This window comes from Neoarius graeffei, chromosome 3 (genome assembly GCF_027579695.1).
Source record: "Neoarius graeffei isolate fNeoGra1 chromosome 3, fNeoGra1.pri, whole genome shotgun sequence".
In the NCBI taxonomy this organism is placed as follows: domain Eukaryota; kingdom Metazoa; phylum Chordata; class Actinopteri; order Siluriformes; family Ariidae; genus Neoarius; species Neoarius graeffei.
The window spans coordinates 85,426,952-85,448,546 of NC_083571.1; the positions used below are offsets into that span (position 1 = coordinate 85,426,952).

General features: G+C 43.2%; 1 protein-coding gene across 1 annotated transcript in view; it reads left to right on the plus strand.

Annotated features, from left to right (window-relative positions):
• The first annotated feature begins 2,635 nt into the window (after nt 1-2,635).
• Nucleotides 2,636-21,595, plus strand: part of oma1 (OMA1 zinc metallopeptidase) — a 44,386-nt gene continuing 25,426 nt past the window's right edge. The window contains 4 exon segments of the mRNA XM_060917582.1: nt 2,636-3,402; nt 16,775-17,003; nt 19,271-19,444; nt 21,466-21,573. Coding sequence (XP_060773565.1) covers nt 3,053-3,402; nt 16,775-17,003; nt 19,271-19,444; nt 21,466-21,573 — 861 coding nt within the window. The 5' untranslated portion in view covers nt 2,636-3,052.

Genomic DNA, 21,595 nt, shown 5'->3' on the forward strand with positions numbered 1-21,595 from the left:
ATGTGCCTGTTCTTGCTCACCTCATCGTTGTGTAGCAATGTTCACTCTCCCAAAAGCCGAAAATTTCAGGCAGCTGCCCATGTGAATTTTTGACTCATGTTTTTTAATTTTCTCCGACAAATGATGCATGTCTGAAACTCCAGTGACAGTCCAAGCAGTGTTGTCCGTGGAGCCACCTCCAGGGTGGAAAGTAAGCAGGGGGAGCAGAAACCCGCTGAGGCGTCCTTGCAGCCAGCTCGCCAGGATTTGCGCTGGGACCATGTTGAAGTAAAACCTTGAGTATATGATTTCCCCCTTCGTCGAAATTTGTTTTATGTTTAGATTTGGTCAAGGGGGTCCAGTTTGTTTTGTTGCCAGTTTAGCTCGATTTGATCGCTGACTAAATGGAACTTCTTTTAAGGACCGCACTGAATTGCTTTCCGCATCCATCTCACCTCAGAAACTGAGCGGATCGAACGCAACTTTGCCGCGCTTCGCAGTGACGTAAGCACGTTAGGGCAAGCCCCCCCCCCGGAACCCATAGAGATTGCATTGAAGTGTCAGTCAGCAGAAAAAAAATATATTAACATGGGACTCTATCATAGCCTGGCAAGCCAGACTAAATGTGAATATTTAGTCTGGCCTCGATCCGGAGACATTTCCGAAGCGGGTAGGAGGAACAAACCGCTGTCTTTCAAACTGTCTCTGTGCGTATAGGCCAACGCTCTGACCAATCAGCGCAACAGTGACTGTGACGTAGTCAGAGCGACAGAAAGCAGTGGGGGAGACCTTGAAATAAATAATTTTTCAAAATGCGTATTAATTAATAAACAGGTTCTAGAGATTAAGAAGTTTGGAGATAATGACCACAAGTTTGGAGTCTGTACCACATACACATTTTTTCCAAGTGTTTTTCAAGGGTTTGCTTAAACTGTTTTTGAGAGTTTTTATTTAGTGGTGTTTGGTGAAATAATTTCCCTTAAATTTAAAATAACGGGAAAATAAGAAACAATCAAAAAGTAATGTTTCAAAGCTGTTTATTAATTCTTCGTACTGCACAAACTAGCCCCATCCTTTTGGCTACGAGCGGAGCCAGCTGGTAGATCAGACTTTTGCCATAGCCGGTCGGCAAAACAGCGAAAACGTCCTTCTTGAAAAGGAATGAGCGGAGAGCCTCTTCCTGCTCATGTTTCAACGAAAACTCCAAGTCTAATTCTTCTAAAACTGATTCCAAAGCGGAGTCAAACGCGCGCTGTTCACTAGCCGTAGCCATCTTTCCTGCTGTGCTTTCTCCAGCGTCGCGCAGCTTTGTTGTCACTCCTGCAAAAGCCCGCCCAAAGAATCCAAACAAAAACCTTGCGTTGTGATTGGCGGGCACGATTTGATGCCCGGGGTGTTTTTGTTTATATGGTGCGAGGCTAGACCCACTCGCTAGGCAAAAAATATTTTTGGCCGCTAGGCGGGTGGGTCTAGTTTACTAGGCTAACTCTATCAGTGAACTCTTGGGCGATTTTCAACGTAACTGAAATCGCCCCAAAAGGGGCGGTACTCTAGAAGCAAGCCCACCCTGATTGGACAATGATACCCAGAGACAGATTAAAACGGCCTCGAGCGGTGCTGGTGAAAGTTTGTTTTAAAAAAAGAAAAAAAAAATTTTTTTTTTTCGTTTTGGCAGTGCGTCGCCCAATCGCCCTTATGCACCAGCCGCCCTTGACGGCGTCCCTGATTTCCATAAAGAACTTCAAATTTTGATTCGTCTGACCACAGAACAGTTTTCCACTTTGCCACAGTCCATTTTAAATGAGCCTTGGCCCAGAGAAGACGTCTGCGCTTCTGGATCACGTTTCGATACGGCTTCTTCTTTGAACTATAGAGTTTTAGCTGGCAACGGCGGATGGCACGGTGAATTGTGTTCACAGATAATGTTCTCTGGAAATATTCCTGAGCCTATTTTGTGATTTCCAATACAGAAGCATGCCTGTATGTGATGCAGTGCCGTCTAAGGGCCCGAAGATCACGGGCACCCAGTATGGTTTTCCGGCCTTGACCCTTACGCACAGAGATTCTTCCAGATTCTCTGAATCTTTTGATGATATTATGCACTGTAGATGATATGTTCAAACTCTTTGCAGTTTTACACTGTCGAACTCCTTTCTGATATTGCTCCACTATTTGTCGGCGCAGAATTAGGGGGATTGGTGATCCTCTTCCCATCTTTACTTCTGGGAGCCGCTGCCACTCCAAGATGCTCTTTTTATACCCAGTCATGTTAATGACCTATTGCCAATTGACCTAATGAGTTGCAATTTGGTCCTCCAGCTGTTCCTTTTTTGTACCTTTAACTTTTCCAGCCTCTTATTGCCCCGTCCCAACTTTTTTGAGATGTGTTGCTGTCATGAAATTTCAAATGAGCCAATATTTGGCATGAAATTTCATTGTGAATACAATATCAGTTTTTGAGATTTGTAAATTATTGCATTCCGTTTTATTTACAATTTGTACTTTGTCCCAACTTTTTTGGAATCGGGGTTGTAGCTATTCAGACAAAAAAAAGTTTATTTATATATAATTTTTTTAAGTAATAAAATAAGTCGGTAAATCTCGCGATAGACACCCTGGGAGGAACTATAGTCATATCCGCTGTTCCTGAGTGGACTGTTTTTGATGTAACACTCGACCTCGACTAAACAGCTGAGTGGAATGTCATTGAAGTGTTAAATATAAATTAAATATCGGTAACAGTCCGGTAAACTTGAAGTGACTGGGATTTTGTTCAGATGGTTGATCTTATCCAGGTGATTGTCCTTCGTTCCTGAGCTAAGTGTGTCCGGCTATTACAATAATAACCAAATAAACCGCACCGACTAGTTTCAGCTTTGCGGAAGTTACAAGTCTAACTTTCAAAACTCCATCGAACCAAACATCTAACTCGGGCTCGTACTGTTACAAATCAACTTTTCTACTCTCAGAAATTATATATTGCACAAACTGTTGTGTGCATTGCTGCAATTAATTAATGAGCTGCCTCATAACTGACCGCTGGCTATAATCCGGTAGGTCGCAGTTTATAGAAATGGCTTTAATCTGCGTTCGTTTTTCTCAAACGGCCCCATGTTCACCGACCCTCAGCCGGCTCCGGACAGTACTGCTGTGGCCCAAACAAACTCCTCACGTCTGGAGCTCGGCAAGTCCATGGTACCGCTCGTCTGATTTCCGATCAGCCGCAGCGTTGTGTTGGACCCGCTCTCCTGTTTACCACAAAACTGTTTTCCCGAGCCTCCTTTCCTCAGCTGCAGTCTGTGTCCGACAGCTTCCTGTCAACAAGCTGTTTCACACTTCCGCTGGACTCCGCGCGCAGCCAGCTGTGCTCCTGTGGCTTCTGGCCAAATCTCTGCAGAAGGTCTCAGCCATCATCGTGGGAAGGTGAGGCACCTTACAGACTCCTGCCATGGCAAAACTGCAGGCTACACCACCATCAGGGCAGGATGGGCCGAGTCACGTGTTAAAAATACACTAAAAGACATCAGTGTCACATCAGATGATGTAAAGAATAAAACATATTGCAGAGCTCGACATTAACTTTTAAACCCACTTGCCCTGGGGGGCAACTGGGGGTTAATTTCCACTTGTCCCCCAATATTATCAGTTTCCCCCTGTTCTGCGAGTACTACCTTTTTTTTTTTTTTTAGGAAAACCATAGAATAATTGTGAATTGCAACATAAAATGAAGATCACGCATTGAGTTGAAGTTTGGTTATTGAGTAACTTTATTAAATTTGGTTATTGGTTACTTTTTACTTGTAAAGGACAATAACATCCATCCATCCGTTATCTGTAGCCACTTATCCTGTTCTACAGGGTCGCAGGCAAGCTGGAGCCTATCCCAGCTGACTTTCCGGTAACTGTTGATCAGTCCTGCACACCGGCCTGGAGGAATTTTAGCCCGTTCCTCCATACAGAACAGCTTCAACTCTGGGATGTTGGTGGGTTTCCTCACATGAACTGCTCGCTTCAGGTCCTTCCACAACATTTCCATTGGATTAAGGTCAGGACTTTGACTTGGTCATTCCAAAACATTAACTTTATTCTTCTTTAACCATTCTTTGGTAGAACGACTTGTGCGCTTAGGGTCGTTGTCTTGCTGCATGACCCACCTTCTCTTGAGATTCAGTTCATGGACAGATGTCCTGACGTTTTCCTTTAGAATTCGCTGTATAATTCAGAATTCATTGTTCCATCAATGATGGCAAGCCGTCCTGACCCAGATGCAGCAAAACAGGCCCAAACCATGATACTACCACCACCAAGTTTCACAGATGGGATAAGGTTCTTATGATGGAATGCAGTGTTTTCCTTTCTCCAAAGATAATGCTTCTCATTTAAACCAAAAATTTCTATTTTGGTCTCATCTGTCCACAAAACATATTTCCAATAGCCTTCTGGCTTGTCCACATGATCTTTCGCAAACTACAGATGAGCAGCAATGTTCTTTTTGGAGAGCAGTGACTTCCTCCTTGCAACCCTGCCATGCACACCATTGTTGTTCAATGTTCTCCTGATGGTGGACTCATGAACATTAACATTAGCCAATGTGAGAGAGGCCTTCAGTTGCTTAGAAGTTGCCCTGGGGTCCTTTGTGACCTCGCAGACTATTACACGCCTTGCTCTTGGAGTGATCTTTGTTGGTCAGCCACTCCTGAGGAGGGTAACAATGGTCTTGAATTTCCTCCATTTGTTCACAATGTGTCTGACTGTGGATTGGTGGAGTCCAAACTCTTTAGAGATGGTTTTGTAACCTTTTCCAGCCTGATGAGCATCAACAACGCTTTTTCTGAGGTCCTCAGAAATCTCCTTTGTTCGTGGCATGATACACTTCCACAAACATGTGAAGATCAGATGTTGATAGATCCCTGTTCTTTAAATAAAACAGGGTGCCCACTCACACCTGATTGTCATCCCATTGATTGAAAGCACCTGACTCTAATTTCACCTTCAAATTAACTGCTAATCCTAGGGGTTCACATACTTTTGCCACTCACAGATATGTAATATTGGATCATTTTCCTCAAAAAGTAAATGACCAAGTATAATATTTTGGTCTCATTTGTTTAACTGGGTTCTCTTCATCTACTTTTAGGTCTTGTGTGGAAATCTGATGATGTTTTGGGTCATATTTATGCAGAAATATAGAAAATTCTAAAGGGTTCACAAACTTTCAAGCACCACTGTATAAGTATTACAATCACCATGGATGATGGCTGGTGGTCATGGAGAACAATATTCAAGAAAAAGAAACATTGAATTATTGAGAAGAAAGATAATAGTAACTTTTATTCAAATTCCATTTTAAATCAGGTACTTTTTCACTCATTAGCCTCGTTTTAACTGCACTATTCCCCCCCCCCCCCCCCCCCCCCCCCATGGCCCTACCTGTTAGCCCATCATGAACTGGAGGATAAGGCCTAACTCTCCCAAAAACGGATGAAATTTTGGGCAGTGTGGATGTAAATTCTTCTTTTTTCTTTTTGATTTGCCGCTTTTGAGCACCACTTTTTTCTCTGGTACGCTTCATTGTTGTGTTTATTATTTTCATGTTTCATCGGACTTTTTCGTGCATTGAATCACATCGGGCGACGGGCCCCCCCTAGCGGTCGGCCCCCCTCGCCTGGCGGGGGCTGCGGGGGTATACTTTACGCCAGTGAGAAAAAATACAGCTCTTTACGGTCTGGACTTGGGTAGTAGCTATTTGGTTGGGGCAATGTTGAGCTTCCAAGGCTGATAGACTTTCAGCCATTTTAAATCAACCTTAGAAGAAGCCTTTATTTGTCACGTGTACACTCAAGCACAATGAAATTCCTCCTCTGCATTTAACCCATCTGAAGCAGTGAACGCACCGTTGTCAGCTGTCCATCGCTAGCGATGATGACCGCTTCATTAGGATGCGCCGAAACGGAGAGGGGCCATGAGGCCCGCACCAGAGCACCTCTCCCAATGAAGCGCCTTGCACAGTCAGGTAAGACAAACAATATCGTGCCACCATCGTGTTGTCTCTCTGGATCTCCAGATCTGATGCCAAGTGGTGCACAAAAGTGCCACAAACCTGACGGGTATGGAAGTTGCCCTGCAGTGACAACTGACTTGCCGGGTGATGCCATCCGTTGGCCGTTTGAGCGGCTCTTCCGCATGCCATCAGGTGGTGTGCCATTGACCCTGTTGGGTTCATCTGCCACGCTGCACGGAAAAGCGCCCTGCTGCCAGCACCTCATCCTTGACTTGCAAGTGACGTCAAAGCAAAATAGAAACCCGGATGTCGACCGTGTTGGTGGAGATACAAACGCGGGGTCAAGCGATATTCCATACAAAACATAGCCACGCGGGAGCAGCTCTCTTTGTTTTTCCACTGCTTTTAAGCGTTCTTTTAGCTATGCCATATCTTTGTGCTGTATATGGTTGTGGTCACAACGGTACTCGTGACCGTGGCACCTTCCGATTTTTTAGAATTCCGTCCGTGATTTGGAAAGAGGGCGAGGAAACTCTGAGGCTTAGTACGGAGAGGAGACGAGCACGGCTGAACAGCATCGGCAGGGCTGGTCTAACCGAGGCTAAAACCAAAACAGCTCGTGTTTGCGGTAATCATTTTATCTCGGGTGAGATTCAAATGCTTTCTCGATAATATCGTGGAAGAATTTTATTTCGCGTTGCTAGAATCTTGCTATAAAATGAGCGCTCTCTCGTCTTGGTTCACTTGGTCGTTATGATTTTAGAATTATAAAATGATCTTATTATTTTCGAGCGGTTGACCTGAAATAAATTGAAACGTGATTAGTGAGCCATAAAACTAGAGGCTTGTCAAAATTTCATGCTTCATCTGTTGTCTACACATAGAAGTAAACTAAATGCAAAAGAAGCCCTAACTTACCCTGGCAAGTACAACTGCTTTGTCATCATTGACTAGTTTAATTAATAAGTTATTTACCCATCCAGAGCAAAGAAGTTATAGGCTTCCATGGACTTACCAACCTTCATTTGAGATTTGTCGACCCACGAAGTCTGCCAAACCAGATAGAACGCGACATCTGGGTACTCCGTGGTCAGTAGAAGCGTCTTATCCTCAGAAAAATCTGACTTTTTGAAATAATATGGGTCAAAACCACACACATCTATCTACTTTTTATATTGAATCTTTGCTCGACCGTTCAAATTGTGATAATACTGAGAAAATTCAGCATTGTTTACAGACACGCTTTCAGCGGCTGCCATCCTAGTTGCTTTGTATATCCACCATCATGGCGGACGCTCATGATGTAGCACGTTTTGATCATGTGGTTGCAAGTCGTAGTATTTAACCCATAGCTGGAACCCAGGCAGGTGCTATCGCTCCGGGTCCGAGCGGACCTGGGAGCAATGGTGTTTCGGGGTAACTCCACTTTCCCCAATACTCGAGTCCTCCTGGACCTGAGACTCACTACCGGTTGCAGTTTAAAGTCATACCCTGGACTAAGAATGACAGTATAATGCTTTATGGATGGAAATGGAGAATAGAATAGGATGAAGTAGGATAACTTAAGAATCAAATCGAATATGACAAATTAGTATATGTTAAGATAGAACATAGAGAAATAGAATGTGTGTTCACAGAACAGAAGAGAACATGACAAAAAAAAAAAGAATAGCATAGACATCAGGACGATGTAATCGAGTATATTATGAGAGAGCAGAATGGAATATAATAGAATACAAAGCATTTTGAAGACGTAGAAAAGAGTATGACACAGTGCTGCACATTATTTTTAGTTTGGAGAAAAGAATAGACAGTCATGACAACAGAGCAGAATAGATCAAAAGAAAGACGAAGGGAATATGCCAGAATAGAAAGCATTATGAAGATACATAACAGAATACACACATTATCTACAGAATAGACAGCCATCACAATACAGTAGAATACATCACCAGAGAAAAAAGAAGGGAACATGTCAAAATAGAACAGAATGTATTATGATGGTATAGAATAGAAAGGAATGGATGGGAACAGAACAGAAAGCAGGATGGTGGTACAGAGCACAACAAAAACACCATATGTATGCCACACAGAGAAGGATAGACAGTTACGACAAGACAACAGGACACACCACAAGAGAAATTGAGGGAATCCGACAGAACAGAGCACAGTGGAACGTACCACGACAGAACAGAAAGCACAGAACATGACACTTTTTTTTTCTGTATAGAGCCGAGATCTGTCTCTCTCTCTCTCTCTCTCTCTCTCTCTCTCTCTCTCTCTCTCTCTCACACACACACACACACAAAGAAACAAGGAGAGAAAGAGAGAAAAAAAACTCGGGGGGGGGCCTGGGCCGAGGACCTCCCACGGGTATGATGTAGTACGTTGCCGTTCCAAGAAGAAAGCGTTCCAGTCTTCACCATCTTCGAGTGATGCTTGAACACGTCTTCACTGATGAAACCGGAGTCATCGGGAGTTTCCGATCTTTAGTTAACACAGCCCTTGCCCAGGTGACCCAGCCGGGAGGTGCTGGGTCTGTATTTATTATGGTGTATGCATACTAGTGTATGCATGTTATTTATTAAAACATGCATACATCAGTGATTAATGAGCACACACACACCCCCAGAGCAGTGTGCAGCTATGCTACAGCACCCGGGGAGCAATTGGGAGTTAGGTGCCTTGGTCAAGGGCACTTCAGAGGGAGGGAGAAGTGCTGTTCATTCACTCAACTCCCCTCACATTTTTCCTGCTGGTCCTGGGAATTGAACGATGACCCTTTGGGCTCAAGGCTGCTTCTCTCTCTCACCTTCAGGCCATGACTGCCCCTAGCATTGGCCTTGGTGGTTCAGTGTTGGCCCAAGAGACAAAATGACGCTTACCCAACTAAATAACTGCTACTTGGGTTTACACCAAGGCCGAGAGACTTTCAACCTCCTTTAAATCTACCTTGGCAGTGTTGGCCCAATGTCGGCCATTCACTTGGGTCAAGGTCGGGTGGCGACATTGTACCAATGGCATTTTGCCCATTCAGTAGCTGTTCAGTTGGGCGGGTGTCATTTTGTCTCTTGGGCCAATGTCAAGCCACCGACAGACTCGGCCACCTTTACATCCAGCTTGGCAATTTTGGCCCAATGTCAGCCTTTCGGTTGGGTGGCAATGTTGGACCATTGTCATTGTGTCCATTGGGTCAGTGCTGGGTCACCAAGGCTGACCAACTTTCAACCACATTAGAAATAAATAAATAAATATCAGACATTTTGTTGTGTAAAGACTGGGTGCCAATAACCCTAACCCCTGACTACATCATTGCTTGTTTACCGCAATGCATTATGGACGATACCCGGGGTCAGCTCTGCTATATTGTTTACTTTTGCTTTTGTTAAACATTGCATTGTTCTGTCTAACCGGTTTTAACCATGCTGCCTAAAGTGAACTGCCGTGTGCCTAACTGTGTCTCCACAGCGAAGAGAACACCTAATTGGAGCTTTTATCATCTGCCAGTCGAGGAGAAGAGAAGAAATGGAGGAGTTTAATCCGCAACGAAAACTTTCCAACTGAATCGAAATGGGCAAGTGTTTGTAGCTTACATGTTCCTGGTGGGAAAAAGATGTACTTAAACTGTAACCCAGCGATATTTCCATGGTCTGCGGAATGGCCTTCGGTTATAGAAGATTATAACAATCGACACGGTTCATCGTCTGAAACTAGCGATATTCCAAAGCCTGTAAAATGAAGAAGCATTCTTCGGCCTTTGCCTCTCAACGTACCGAAGCACTCGGCAGCCGGACGAGCCTGTCGGACCGATAAACCTCCCAAACCACGAAGGGTTCTCTTTCGGGTATGTATAATGTTCAGTGTATCTCACTAGTGGCATTTATTGAAGTAAACGCATTAACGCTGAACATGACACGTCAGATCAGCGGGTTTCCAAAGACTTTTTTGGTAATGTTTCCTGATATCAAGTTTTATTTAACTCCTCATTTATAAATGTTTTGATAAGACATTCTGAGATTTGATGTTGTACAGTGTGGTCGACTCGGTCAATCTCTAGGTTGTACGAATTCTTGTTACTCATGTCTTACCTTCTCACCAAGCTTGATTTGGATTCAGATTTTCCTGCTGGAAACCCTCGACATGTTATCCACCTCTTTAAATCACCAATTTCATTGTCTTCCATGACGGAGCACGGCAAAATTGCTCCTCTCACATCGCTCTCATGTAAAATTAATCTAACATCCGCTATATTGCACAACTACCGACCCCGGCTATCCCCCTTAATGCATTGCGATAAACAAGTGATGCAGTTATGCTTCTGGGCTATTAGGTGGTTGTTGTTTATCTTGAGAACGTATGCATGTACAAATTATAAATAATTTCTTGTCACTCCAGTTTCTGCATTTTTTTTTTTTTCTTTTTCAGAGACGTGGCTCATCTTGGGCAAAAGTAAATAAATGCGCAAAACCTAGCCTAGTGAGTGGAAGCTAAGTAGCTAGCAAAAGCAAAACTAACAAACATATATCATGCTGTGATGGTTCTATACCTCAGTAAAGCCTGTATGTGTGTTCAGCTTTCACTGCATGTTTAGTTCCCCCCCCCCCCCCCCCCCCACACACACACACACACACACACAAAACTAGTGCCTAAATTAATGCATATGGTTATCTGGGGTTAATATGTAAGAAAAAAAACCCACCACCACTGTCCGTGTCGATAATATACATTTATGTATGCACCATTTTCCCCCAATCTTCAGCTGTAAACTGAATAATTATTCAAAAAAGCCCTCATTTTTACCCAGTAAGAACCATACATTATATAGAGCTAATGTACATGTTTCTCATTTAGTACACTGACATTCACAGTGATGTATAATACTTTTACCTCTGAAAAGCTGTATAACAAAAGAAAAGGCATATAGATTTTCTTCCATATCTGTGTGTGTAACAGTCAGGAAGGCTTGTACAGGCTGATGCTAGTGTCGGAAGCCAGCTGTGAGAAACCAGCTGTTAAGAATCCCTGAGATTTTCTGCATGATAGAACAGGACAGATTTCCAGTAAGACTCTGCCTTATTTCAGTAATTATACATATTAAACACTGTGACCAGTGGTGCATAATTTAACCTACAGCAGGCTGTTATTAAGATCTGTTGGCTGCTGTAGTTCACTTGGTGTCTGGAAACTAAATTATATTCATCTTAGATTAACATTAGCATTAAGATTATTAACCTTGGACAGATTAAAATAATAACCGATTACGGTTTTGACTGGATCGCCAGTTTGCAGCGTTAACACTGAACAAGATAACAAAACGGGTCATGATAGTCTCATGTTCGTATAATAGCCTATAATACTTTACCAAATGATCAAAATGACTAAGGCTACGTTTACACTAGACCGTATCTGTCTCGTTTTCTTCGCGGATGCACTGTCCGTTTACATTAACCCCCCTGAAAAAGCGGGGAAACGGGAATCCGCCAGCGTCCACGTATTCAATCCAGATCGTGTCAGCTCCGGTGCTGTGTAAACATTGAGAATACGCGAATACGCTGTGCTGAGCTCTAGCTGGCGTCTCATTGGACAACGTCACTGTGACATCCACCTTCCTGATTCGCTGGCGTTGGTCATGTGCCGCGACTGCTGAAAAACGGCGCAGACTTCCGCCTTGTATCACCTTTCATTAAAGAGTATAAAAGTATGAAAATACTGCAAATACTGATGCAAATACTGCCCATTGTGTAGTTATGATTGTCTTTAGGCTTGCCATCCTTCCACTTGCAAGTACTAAGTGATATGCGCTGGGATCTCACACACAGCGGCTCAGTCCCGAATCGTGGCTTGTTCACTTCACTCGCGCGCTCTGTGAGCTGCGCAGGGCCGGAGTGCGCACCCTCCAGAGGGCACTCGCTGTTCAGGGCGGAGTGATTTGGAGCGCAGGATGCCTGCGGAGCCGAGCGTATCCGCGTATTGGTGTTGCTGTGTGCACGGCTAACGGTTTTAGTGTAAACGCGAATCGTTTTAAGAACGTTAATCTGATGATCCGCTGATTCGACGTAATGTAAACGTAGCCTAAGTGTATACTAAATTTATGCAGACCCCACACCATGCCGACATAATTAACATCCAGGCCTGAATTTCCCAAAAGCATCGCAGCACAAAATTAAATGATAGTGCGAGCAGCACAATGAATACTCTCTCTTCTGGTTAAGACACTCTTAGCATTAAGAGGCTTTTGGGAAACCCACCCCAGTTCTTTTCATTGTTAATTGTTGCCGAGTCCCACCTGCTGTCTCGGTCCTCTCTCTTGTACTACACTAACCAGTCTAATAGAATGAAGCGAACTCGCATGCATTCGAGTCAACACCTTGAACTCTTTGTCATGTTCCTCAAACCATTCCTGGACAATTGTTGCAGTGTATCCTGCAGAAAGAAGCCACTGCCATTAGGGAATCCCACTGCCATGAAGGGGTGTACTTGGTCTGCAACGATGTTTCGGTAGGTGGTACGTGTCAAAGTAACGTCCACATGAATGCCAGGAGCCAAGGTTTCCCAGCAGAATATTGCCCAGAGCATCACATTGCCTTCACTGGCTTGCCTTCTTCTCTTCGCCCATGTTTACATTAGACCGTATCAGCGGATCATCAGATTAACGTTTTTAAAACGATTAGTGTGCACACAGCAACACCAATACACGATTTGCGTGCACACAGCAACACCAATACACGGATACGCTCGGCTCCGCAGGCATCCTGCGCTCCAAATCACTCCGCCCTGAACAGCGAGTGCCCTCTGGAGGGTGCGCACTCCGGCCCTGCGCAGCTCACAGAGCGCGCGAGTGAAGTGCACAACCACTGATTCGGGACTGAGCCGCTGTGTGTGTGATCCCAGCGCATATCACTTACCACTTGCAAGTGGAAGGATGGCAAGCCTAAAGACAATCATAACTACACAATGGGCAGTATTTGCATCAGTATTTGCAGTATTTTCATACTTTTATACTCTTTAATGAAGGGTGATACAAGGCGGAAGTCCGCACCGTTTTTCAGCAGTCGCGTCACATGACCAACGCCAGCGAATCAGGAAGGTGGATGTCACAGTGACGTTGTCCAATGACGACGCCAGCTAGAGCTCAGCACAGCGTATCCGCGTATCTCAATGTTTACACAGCACCGGAGCTGACACGAGCTGGATTGAATACGTGGACCCTGGCAGATTCCCGTTTCCCAGCGTTTCCAGGCGGTTTAATGTAAACGGACAGTGCATCCGCGAAGAAAATGAGACAGATACGGTCTAATGTAAACTTGGCCTTCATCTCTTCCCTAGGTAAGTGACACGCGCGCGCACACCCGGCCAACCACATGATGCATGGTCAAGTTCTTATGCTCTTCTGTTGGATCAGATCAGACAGCCTAGCCTTCCCTCTCCACACGCATCAATGAGCCTTGGGTGCCCATGACCCTGTCACCGGTTCACTGGTTGTCTTTTCTTGGACCACTTTTGGTAGGTACTAACCACTGCATACCAGGAACGCCCCATAAGACCTGTTGTTTTAGAGATACTCTGATAAAGTCCTCTGTCCTGAAGACTCTCTTGTGGTGGAAAACTTACTGATGTTACAAAGTGCTGATACTTGAAAGTGCTGATACTTGATACTACCTCTTCAATAAACGTTAACTCTCAGTTTTATTATTATTAGCTCATCCGGCCAACAGCTTATGCCATCGTGTTGTCTGTCCGGTGTCATCCACATTTCACGAAAATCACTTCTCTCTCAGTTCTTCACTGATTTTTATTCTTTTTGGCAGGAAGGTGGGTCTGTCTGGGGTGCATATAGTTTCTACCCAAATTTGCATAATTGCAATTAATAATGAAGATATGCAGTAATTAAGCCCAAATGATCAGTTTCCACACACATCGCTGCTTCTCCCTCAATTCTTCACTGATTTTGATTCTTTCTGGCAGGAAGGTAGGGGTACCTAGGATGCATAGAACTTCTACCCAGATTTGCTTCATTACAATTATTAATGACATTATGGACTAATTAAGCCTTAATGAGCAGTTCAACAAAAATCGCTTCTTCTCAGTCAATTCCTCGCCGTTTTGGATTCTTTCTGGCAAATAGGTCGGTATTCCTAGGGTGTATATAGCTTGTACAGTCCAAGTAAGAAGTATGTGAACCCTTTGGAATTATCTGGTTTTCTGCATGAATTGGGAATAAAACGTGATCTGATCTTCATCCAAGTCACAGGTACTGATATATACACAATGAGCTTAAGCCAGTAACACACACAAAATTCTACTTTTTCATGACTTTATTATATAAATGCATTCAACACTCACAGTAGTGGTGGAAAACGTAAGAACCTTTTGGATTTAATAACTGGTTGACCCTCCTTTGGCAGCAATGACCTCAACCAGGCGCTTCCTGTAACTGCAGATCAGACCTGCACACCGTGCAGGGGGAATTTTAGCCCGTTCTTCCCTGCAGAACTGCCTTAACTCTTCCATATTCTTGGGTTGTCTTCTGTGTATGGCTGTCTTCAAGTCATTCCACAGCATCTCAATCGGATTGAGATCTGGGCTCTGACTAGGCTACTCCAAAAGGCGCATTTTGTTCTTCTGAAACCATTGTGCTGTGGATTTGCTGTGATGTTTGGGGTCATTGTCCTGTTGCATCACCCAGCCTCTTCTGAGCTTCAGTTGACGGACAGACACCCTCGCATTATCCTGGAGAATTTGTTGATAAATTTGGGAATTCATTTTCCCCTCACTGATGGCAAGCTGTCCAGGCCCTGATACAGCAAAGCAGGCCCAAATCATGATGTTCCCTCCACCATACTTTACTGTAGGGATGATGTTTTGATGTTGATATGCAGTGCCCTTTTTACGCCAAATGGAGTCCTGCTTGTTCCTCTCAAATAGTTCAATTTTGGTTTCATCACTCCACAAAACATTTTTCCAGTACCATTGTGGAGTATCCAAGTGCTCTTTTGCAAAATTCAGGTGTGCAGCAATGTTCTTTTTTTGACAGCAGTTGCTTCCTTCTTGGTGTCCTGCCATGGACTCCTTTCTTGTTCAATGTTTTACGTATTGTTGAATCATGAACAGAGATGTTAGCCAGTTCTAATGACATCTTCAAGTCTTTCGCTGTCACTCTAGGGTTCTTCTTTACCTCATTAATGATTTTGCATTGTGCTCTTGGGGTCATCTTGGCGGGGTGTCCACTTCTAGGCAGAGTAGCCACAATACCTAATCGTCTCCATTTATAGACAACTTGCCTGACAGTAGACTAATGAATACCTAAAATCTTTGAGATGACTTTGTAACCTTTTCCAGCCTTATGCAAGTTAACAATTTTTGATCTTAGGTCTTCAGATAGCTATTTTGTGCAAGGCATGATTCCAATCTGGATATGCTTCTTGTCAAAAGTTCAAGCTCAAACTTTTCAGGGGTTTTTATCAATCAAAGTAATTCTAGGCCACACCTCTGAACTCGTTTCATTAAATGGAACCCAGGCGTGCTAAATTCTGACTGCATTGAGCTTTTTAAAAAGTCCTTAGCTTAGGGTTCACTTACTTTTTCAAACCTTCAGTTTCACAGTTTGAATGATTTATTCGATATGGTCAAATATGCTTTGAAAATCTGTGTATCTTTAGTTACAGGAGACTGTTCATTATTGTGACTTGTATGAAGATATGACCATGTTTTGTATGGGAATTAGACATAAATGTAGAAAATTCCAAGGGGTTCACAAACTTTTTACTTTGACTGTATGTATCCTGTATATAGTGTATGTAGCTTGCAACATTTATTGCGCAAGGTGGCCCACTTTAGAACGTTCCTTCTGGACTAGACGGAGCTGGAGTGAGCTACGCCGTCATTGATGGTCTCGTTTTATTTCTTTGTTTTGATGCCTTTGACACTGTAAGAAGCTGTCCCAGAAATTTGGAGATGGATCTTTTGGTCGTGGGTTTTTTAGCAGGATGACGCAGAAAATGTCTGAGCTAGAAAATATCTGGATGGCACGGTGGTGTAGTGATTAGCAGTGTTGCCTCGCAGCACGAAGGTTCTGGGTTTGAGCCCAGTGGCTGGCGGTGGCCTTTCTGTGTGGAGTTTGCATGTTCTCTCCATGTCTGCGTGGGTTTCCTCCAGGTGCTCCGGTTTCCCTCCACAGTCCAAAGACATGTGGTTAGGTTAACATGGGGTGGCCTTGGGCTGATGTACCCTTGAGCGAGGCAGGCACCTACCCTCCAACTGCTCCCCGGGCACTGTAGCATGGCTGCCCACTGCTCTGGGTATGTGTGGGTGCGCGCTCATTGCTCGTGTGTGTGTTCACGGCTTCAGATGTGTTAAATACAGAGAGGAATTTCACTCTGCTTAAGTATACTTGTGATTTAAAGTAAGTTGTTTTTTGTCATCTTATGTGTTTTGACAATTCATGCAGATCTGATTGCTATGAATTATTCTTACAAGATTTCCAAGGAGACTTGGAGCAGTTCATGGAGATCGTGCTTTACAGTTTTTTTTTTTTTTTTTTTTTCCATTGACTCAATTATTAATTGATTAAAAAAAAATTGCATCTTTTAGCAGAAAATTCTCAATCCAATCCAAAAATATAACAATACCGGTAAGGCATTAGAGCATTCATGGAATTTTGCAGGTGTATTTGTAAAATAGTCCATCTCACTTCTGGGATGAAATGAATTTTCATCAGAATAAGGAAACTGAACCTATGGTAGTGTCACCCATGCCTCCTGACTGAAGTCTCTGTCTGTCTCTCTTTGCTTGTAGAAGCATCAGGAAATGGTGGCAGTCTTTACCGCCCAATAAGAAGCAGTTATTTCGTGAGTGGGCGTGGCAGCGGCGATGGCATATAACAGGAGTTGGCACAGGGCTGATGCTCTTCATCTCGCTCTTCTTTCTCACCTACATGGAAGAGAGTCCTGTGACTGGCAGAAGCAGGTTACTGGTTTTCAGCAAGGAGAACATTATTAAACTGACAGAGTATGCTTCAGAAATGGTAGGAATTTTCTCTCGGCTAGAGCTATAAACTAATTGTTGAAAAGCATGATGCCTGCTTTTAATACACTGTCTGGCCAAAACAATGTCGCGCACACTAATATTCCATTGGACCACCTTTAGCTTTGATTACGGCACGCGTTCATCGTGGCATTGTTTCGACAACGTTATGCAATATAGCAACATTTTATTTTCAACCAGAGTTGTATTAATTTTTTGCCAAGATCTTGTATTGATGATGGGAGAGCACTTCCCAAAGACTTTCAATGGGGTTAAGGTCAGGACTCTGTGGTGACCTAGTTCATGTGTGAAAATGATTCTTCATGCTCCCTGAACCACTCTTTCACTATCTGAGCTCTAATTTTATGCCCGTGCCATCAGCGAAGGAAAAAAAACCCATTGATGTGATAACCTGGTCATTCAGGTCGTCAGCTGACTTCATTTTATTGCCACATAACGTTGTTGAGTCTCGACCTGACCAACTGAAGCAACCCCAGATCATAACACTGCCTCCAGAGGCTTGTACAGTGGCCACTATGCATGATGGTGCATCTTTCCATGTGCTTCTCTTCTTACCGTGAGACACCCATCACTCTGGAACAGGGTAAATCTGGACTTATCAAACCACATGACCTTTTCCATTACTCCAGAATCCAATCTTTATGCTCCCTAGAAAACTGGAGCCTGTTCTTTCAATTAGCCTCACTAACGCATGGTTTTCTTCTGGCCACACAGCTGTTTAGTCCCAATCCTGTCAGTTCTCATCATATTGTGAGTTTGGAAGTGCTCTGACTTTCACTAGCCATGAGTTCTTCTGTCAATTTTTAGTCTTTCAGTGATCTCTGGTCGTGGTCAGTCAGAATCTTTTTCCGACCACATTTCTTCAACAGAGTTGATGGTTCACCACTATCATTCCAGGTTTTAATAATGCGTTAGACAGTTCTTAACCCAATTCCAGTCATTTTAGCAATCTCCTTAGTTGTTTTCTTTGCTTGATACAGACCAATAATTTAACCCTTCTGAAACACAGTAACATCTTTTACACGACTACAGGACGCATCTTCTTACGTATTTGTTTAAGAAATTAGAAGCTACTCACTGCATCAGTTTGGGTTAAAAGAATTGTTGCCAGCCAGAACATTTTAATCACTGCAGTCATTATCCATAAGTATTTGCTTATTTAAAATCCAAACAGCAACCTTTTTTTTGATCAGGCAGTATATAATACTATAATGAAACCATTTCGTGACTGTGTTAGAGCAAATTTAAGAGTAACCTTGTTTATCAGAGGTTACTAGTCTTAATTTAATAATATGGTTTGGCTGATGAATGCCAGGAATGACCATTGCCGTTGTCTAAGCTATACAAAATATAGGACATGGTAGGTTTATTCTAGTTCTTGATAAAAGGAACGATGTCCATCGGCAGTGTTTTTAGAAGAACGTAGCATTCTGCAAAGCGATGTGGGCTAGAGGCCAGCTGGCTTAACTACCCAGTAACCAATCTGAGATGAAGACACACCTGCGTTGCGGTTCAGCTTCATCATCCCTATAGATGTTCATAATTTGCTGATATAATGCACAAAAAAAGACACTGTTTTCTGTTTTTTTTTAAACTGTATGTAGCCTGTGGGTTTGATGCAAAGATATAATCCTTGTTGGCCAAGCACTACTTGTAGCATTGTTGTCACTATGGTCACCACACCAGAGAAACGAGCAGTTTTTTTTTTTTTAATGAAAAAGCATGAAAAGCTTTTCTGGTGTTTATCATCCAATTGAATAGCCATTGTCAATCAAGCCTACTTGAAAACTTAAGCATAGGTATCAGCAGCTATTATCCAGACTACGCAGATGTGTCTCACTCCATCAAGTGTTACTTCACAGAAAAAGATCAGTGTGGATTTTCCATGCTAGGCCTAAATCCTCAAGTTGATACCCAGGAGTGTTTCTGGGCTAGTCATCATCAAAAGTATGTTTTCACGCACGTAAATTCCTTCTAATTATGCAGTTTTAGACCTGATACCACAGTTGACTGTTGACGTATTTCCTTTTTGGGCCACATCCGTGTTCGAAAACGCTTTTCACCAGGGCACTGGGTAGATCTGTAGTACTAACAGTAAGGGGAAAGGTTTTTAAGGCAGCTTGTGTACGTTTTGAAAGTAAGTTTTCTCGTCATTCAAGTCTTGTCTGATTTAATAGATCACCGTAAGCTTCTTATCACCTAACATGTTTTGTTTATGTTACAAAATTGTCTCCTCTTCTTCACCAGTACTTGGAGGAATATAGGAATTCGTTCATCCCTGATTCTGACCTCAGGCATCAGCTGGTTAAGCGAGTGGTCCAACACTTGGTTGAAAGAAACCAGGATATTGAAGGGATGAATTCCATACCCTGGTCTGTTCACCTGATAGAGGATCCCATCATCAACGCTTACGTCATGCCTGTAAGTGACGCCGGAGATTGAACGAATGAACCTTTTTATTTGGGTTGAATCCAAATGATTCGGTCCGAGTCGTTCATCATGGTAGATATTTACATTTGGTTATATACATGCGTGCAGCCAGACTTCTAGTTATTGATAGAGAGTTTTAGTTTTTCTCACTTGCTTTCGCATGAAGTGGACGTTTGATCAACCTTGCATATAACCAGACAGACATTTTTTTTTTTCCCCTTAAAGGAACAGTCCACCGTACTTCCATAATGAAATATGCTCTTATCTGAATTGAGACGAGCTGCTCCGTACCTCTCCGAGCTTTGCGCGACCTCCCAGTCAGTCAGACGCAGTCAGACGCGCTGTCACTCCTGTTAGCAATGTAGCTAGGCTCAGCATGGCCAGTGGTATTTTTTGGGGCTGTAGTTAGATGCGACCAAACTCTTCCGCGTTTTTCCTGTTTACATAGGTTTATATGACCAGTGATATGAAACAAGTTCAGTTACACAAATTGAAACGTAGCGATTTTCTATGCTATGGAAAGTCCGCACTATAATGACAGGCGTACTAACACCTTCTGCGCGCTTCGGCAGCGCATTGATACGGAGCTCAGATATCAATGCGCTGCCGAAGCGCGCAGAAGGTGTTAGTACGCCTGTCATTATAGTGCGGACTTTCCATAGCATAGAAAATCGCCACGTTTCAATTTGTGTAACTGAACTTGTTTCATGTCACTGGTCATATAAACCTATGTAAACAGGAAAAACGCGGAAGAGTTTGGTCGCATCTAACTACAGCCCCAAAAAATACCATTGGCCATGCTGAGCCTAGCTACATTGCTAACAGGAGTGACAGCGCGTCTGAATGACTGGGAGGTCGCGCAAAGCTCGGAGAGGTACGGAGCAGCTCGTCTCAATTCAGATAAGAGCATATTTCATTATGGAAGTATGGTGGACTGTTCCTTTAAAGCTAGAAGGCCTTTTGATTTCATAAAATCGGTGAAATTTAGTTCCCTCTGAAATTTGCTCATTGTGATGTAAGTTTATTTCTGTAATATCTCACAAAATATCAGGCCATTCTGTGGCTGGGACGTTATTTAATTTGAGGGGATTCCTTAGCAAATAATGTGCATGAAATCGCTTGCTTCGCACAGTCAAGCAGACAGAGGAAGTGTCGTGTGCACATGCGCAGGTTTTTCTTCTTCTTCGTTTGGGTTTTACAGCAACTAGCATCCACAGTGTTGCATTACTGCCATCTACAGGTTTACCTTGACCGTGCACTGACAGTTCCATCATTCTGTCGCTAAACGAACAGCTGATCACACCGAGGTGCTCGCTGACCGCCGATATTTATTAGCTTGGTCCTGCGTTTCCTTTCCTTCGCAACATAACATCTTTTCTTCTCGCTTTCTGTTACTGTAGTCGGTCTTTCACGTTTCATTTGCGCACTCACGTCCTCCATTTTTCTTTCCTGTTTCAAATTTGTATCCCACAATGCCTTGCGTGAACGGGGAAAGCCCACCATGACGTAGTATCTTGAATTGGGTCATGGTGAGCAGGAAAAAAATAGCGGAGAATTTCGAGCCACATGGCCTGAAATTCATGAATTGTTCTATTTAAAAAGAACTAATAAAATTGGAAGTCTGTGATTCGAATTCAGTAGCTTTTGGTCCACTAAACAAAAATAATTGGGTGTCGGGGAAAATTCTTTTTATGGCCTACACTTGAAAAAATCTGAAAGGCAGTATAGCTTTAAGGTGAGGCTTTTGTTCTGTTAAGAGCTAGAAGCTTCAGTGTTGGATAAATAAAAACAAAGGTGTGAATATCCAGTGAGATTTTGACAGTATTGTTTGAGGGCATGTTTTTGTCTTGGTGCGGACCAATTATGTGACCATTTTGACCTTGTTGAGGAAAACTACTTTTTTTTTAATATTATAAAACCTTTAGCTTTTTTATGTCAATGGAAGATCTTCATAAGGATAATAAGGGGTGTGTGTGTGTGTGTGTGTGTGTGTGTGTGTGTGTGTGCAATAGAATGGGATGATATTTGTCTTTACAGGAATGCTGGAAGCTGTTCGAGACATCCATCAGCTGGCTTTCGTCCTGGGGCATGAGATGGCCCATGCGCTGATCGGTCACAGCGTAAGTGCCACACCTTCATGCC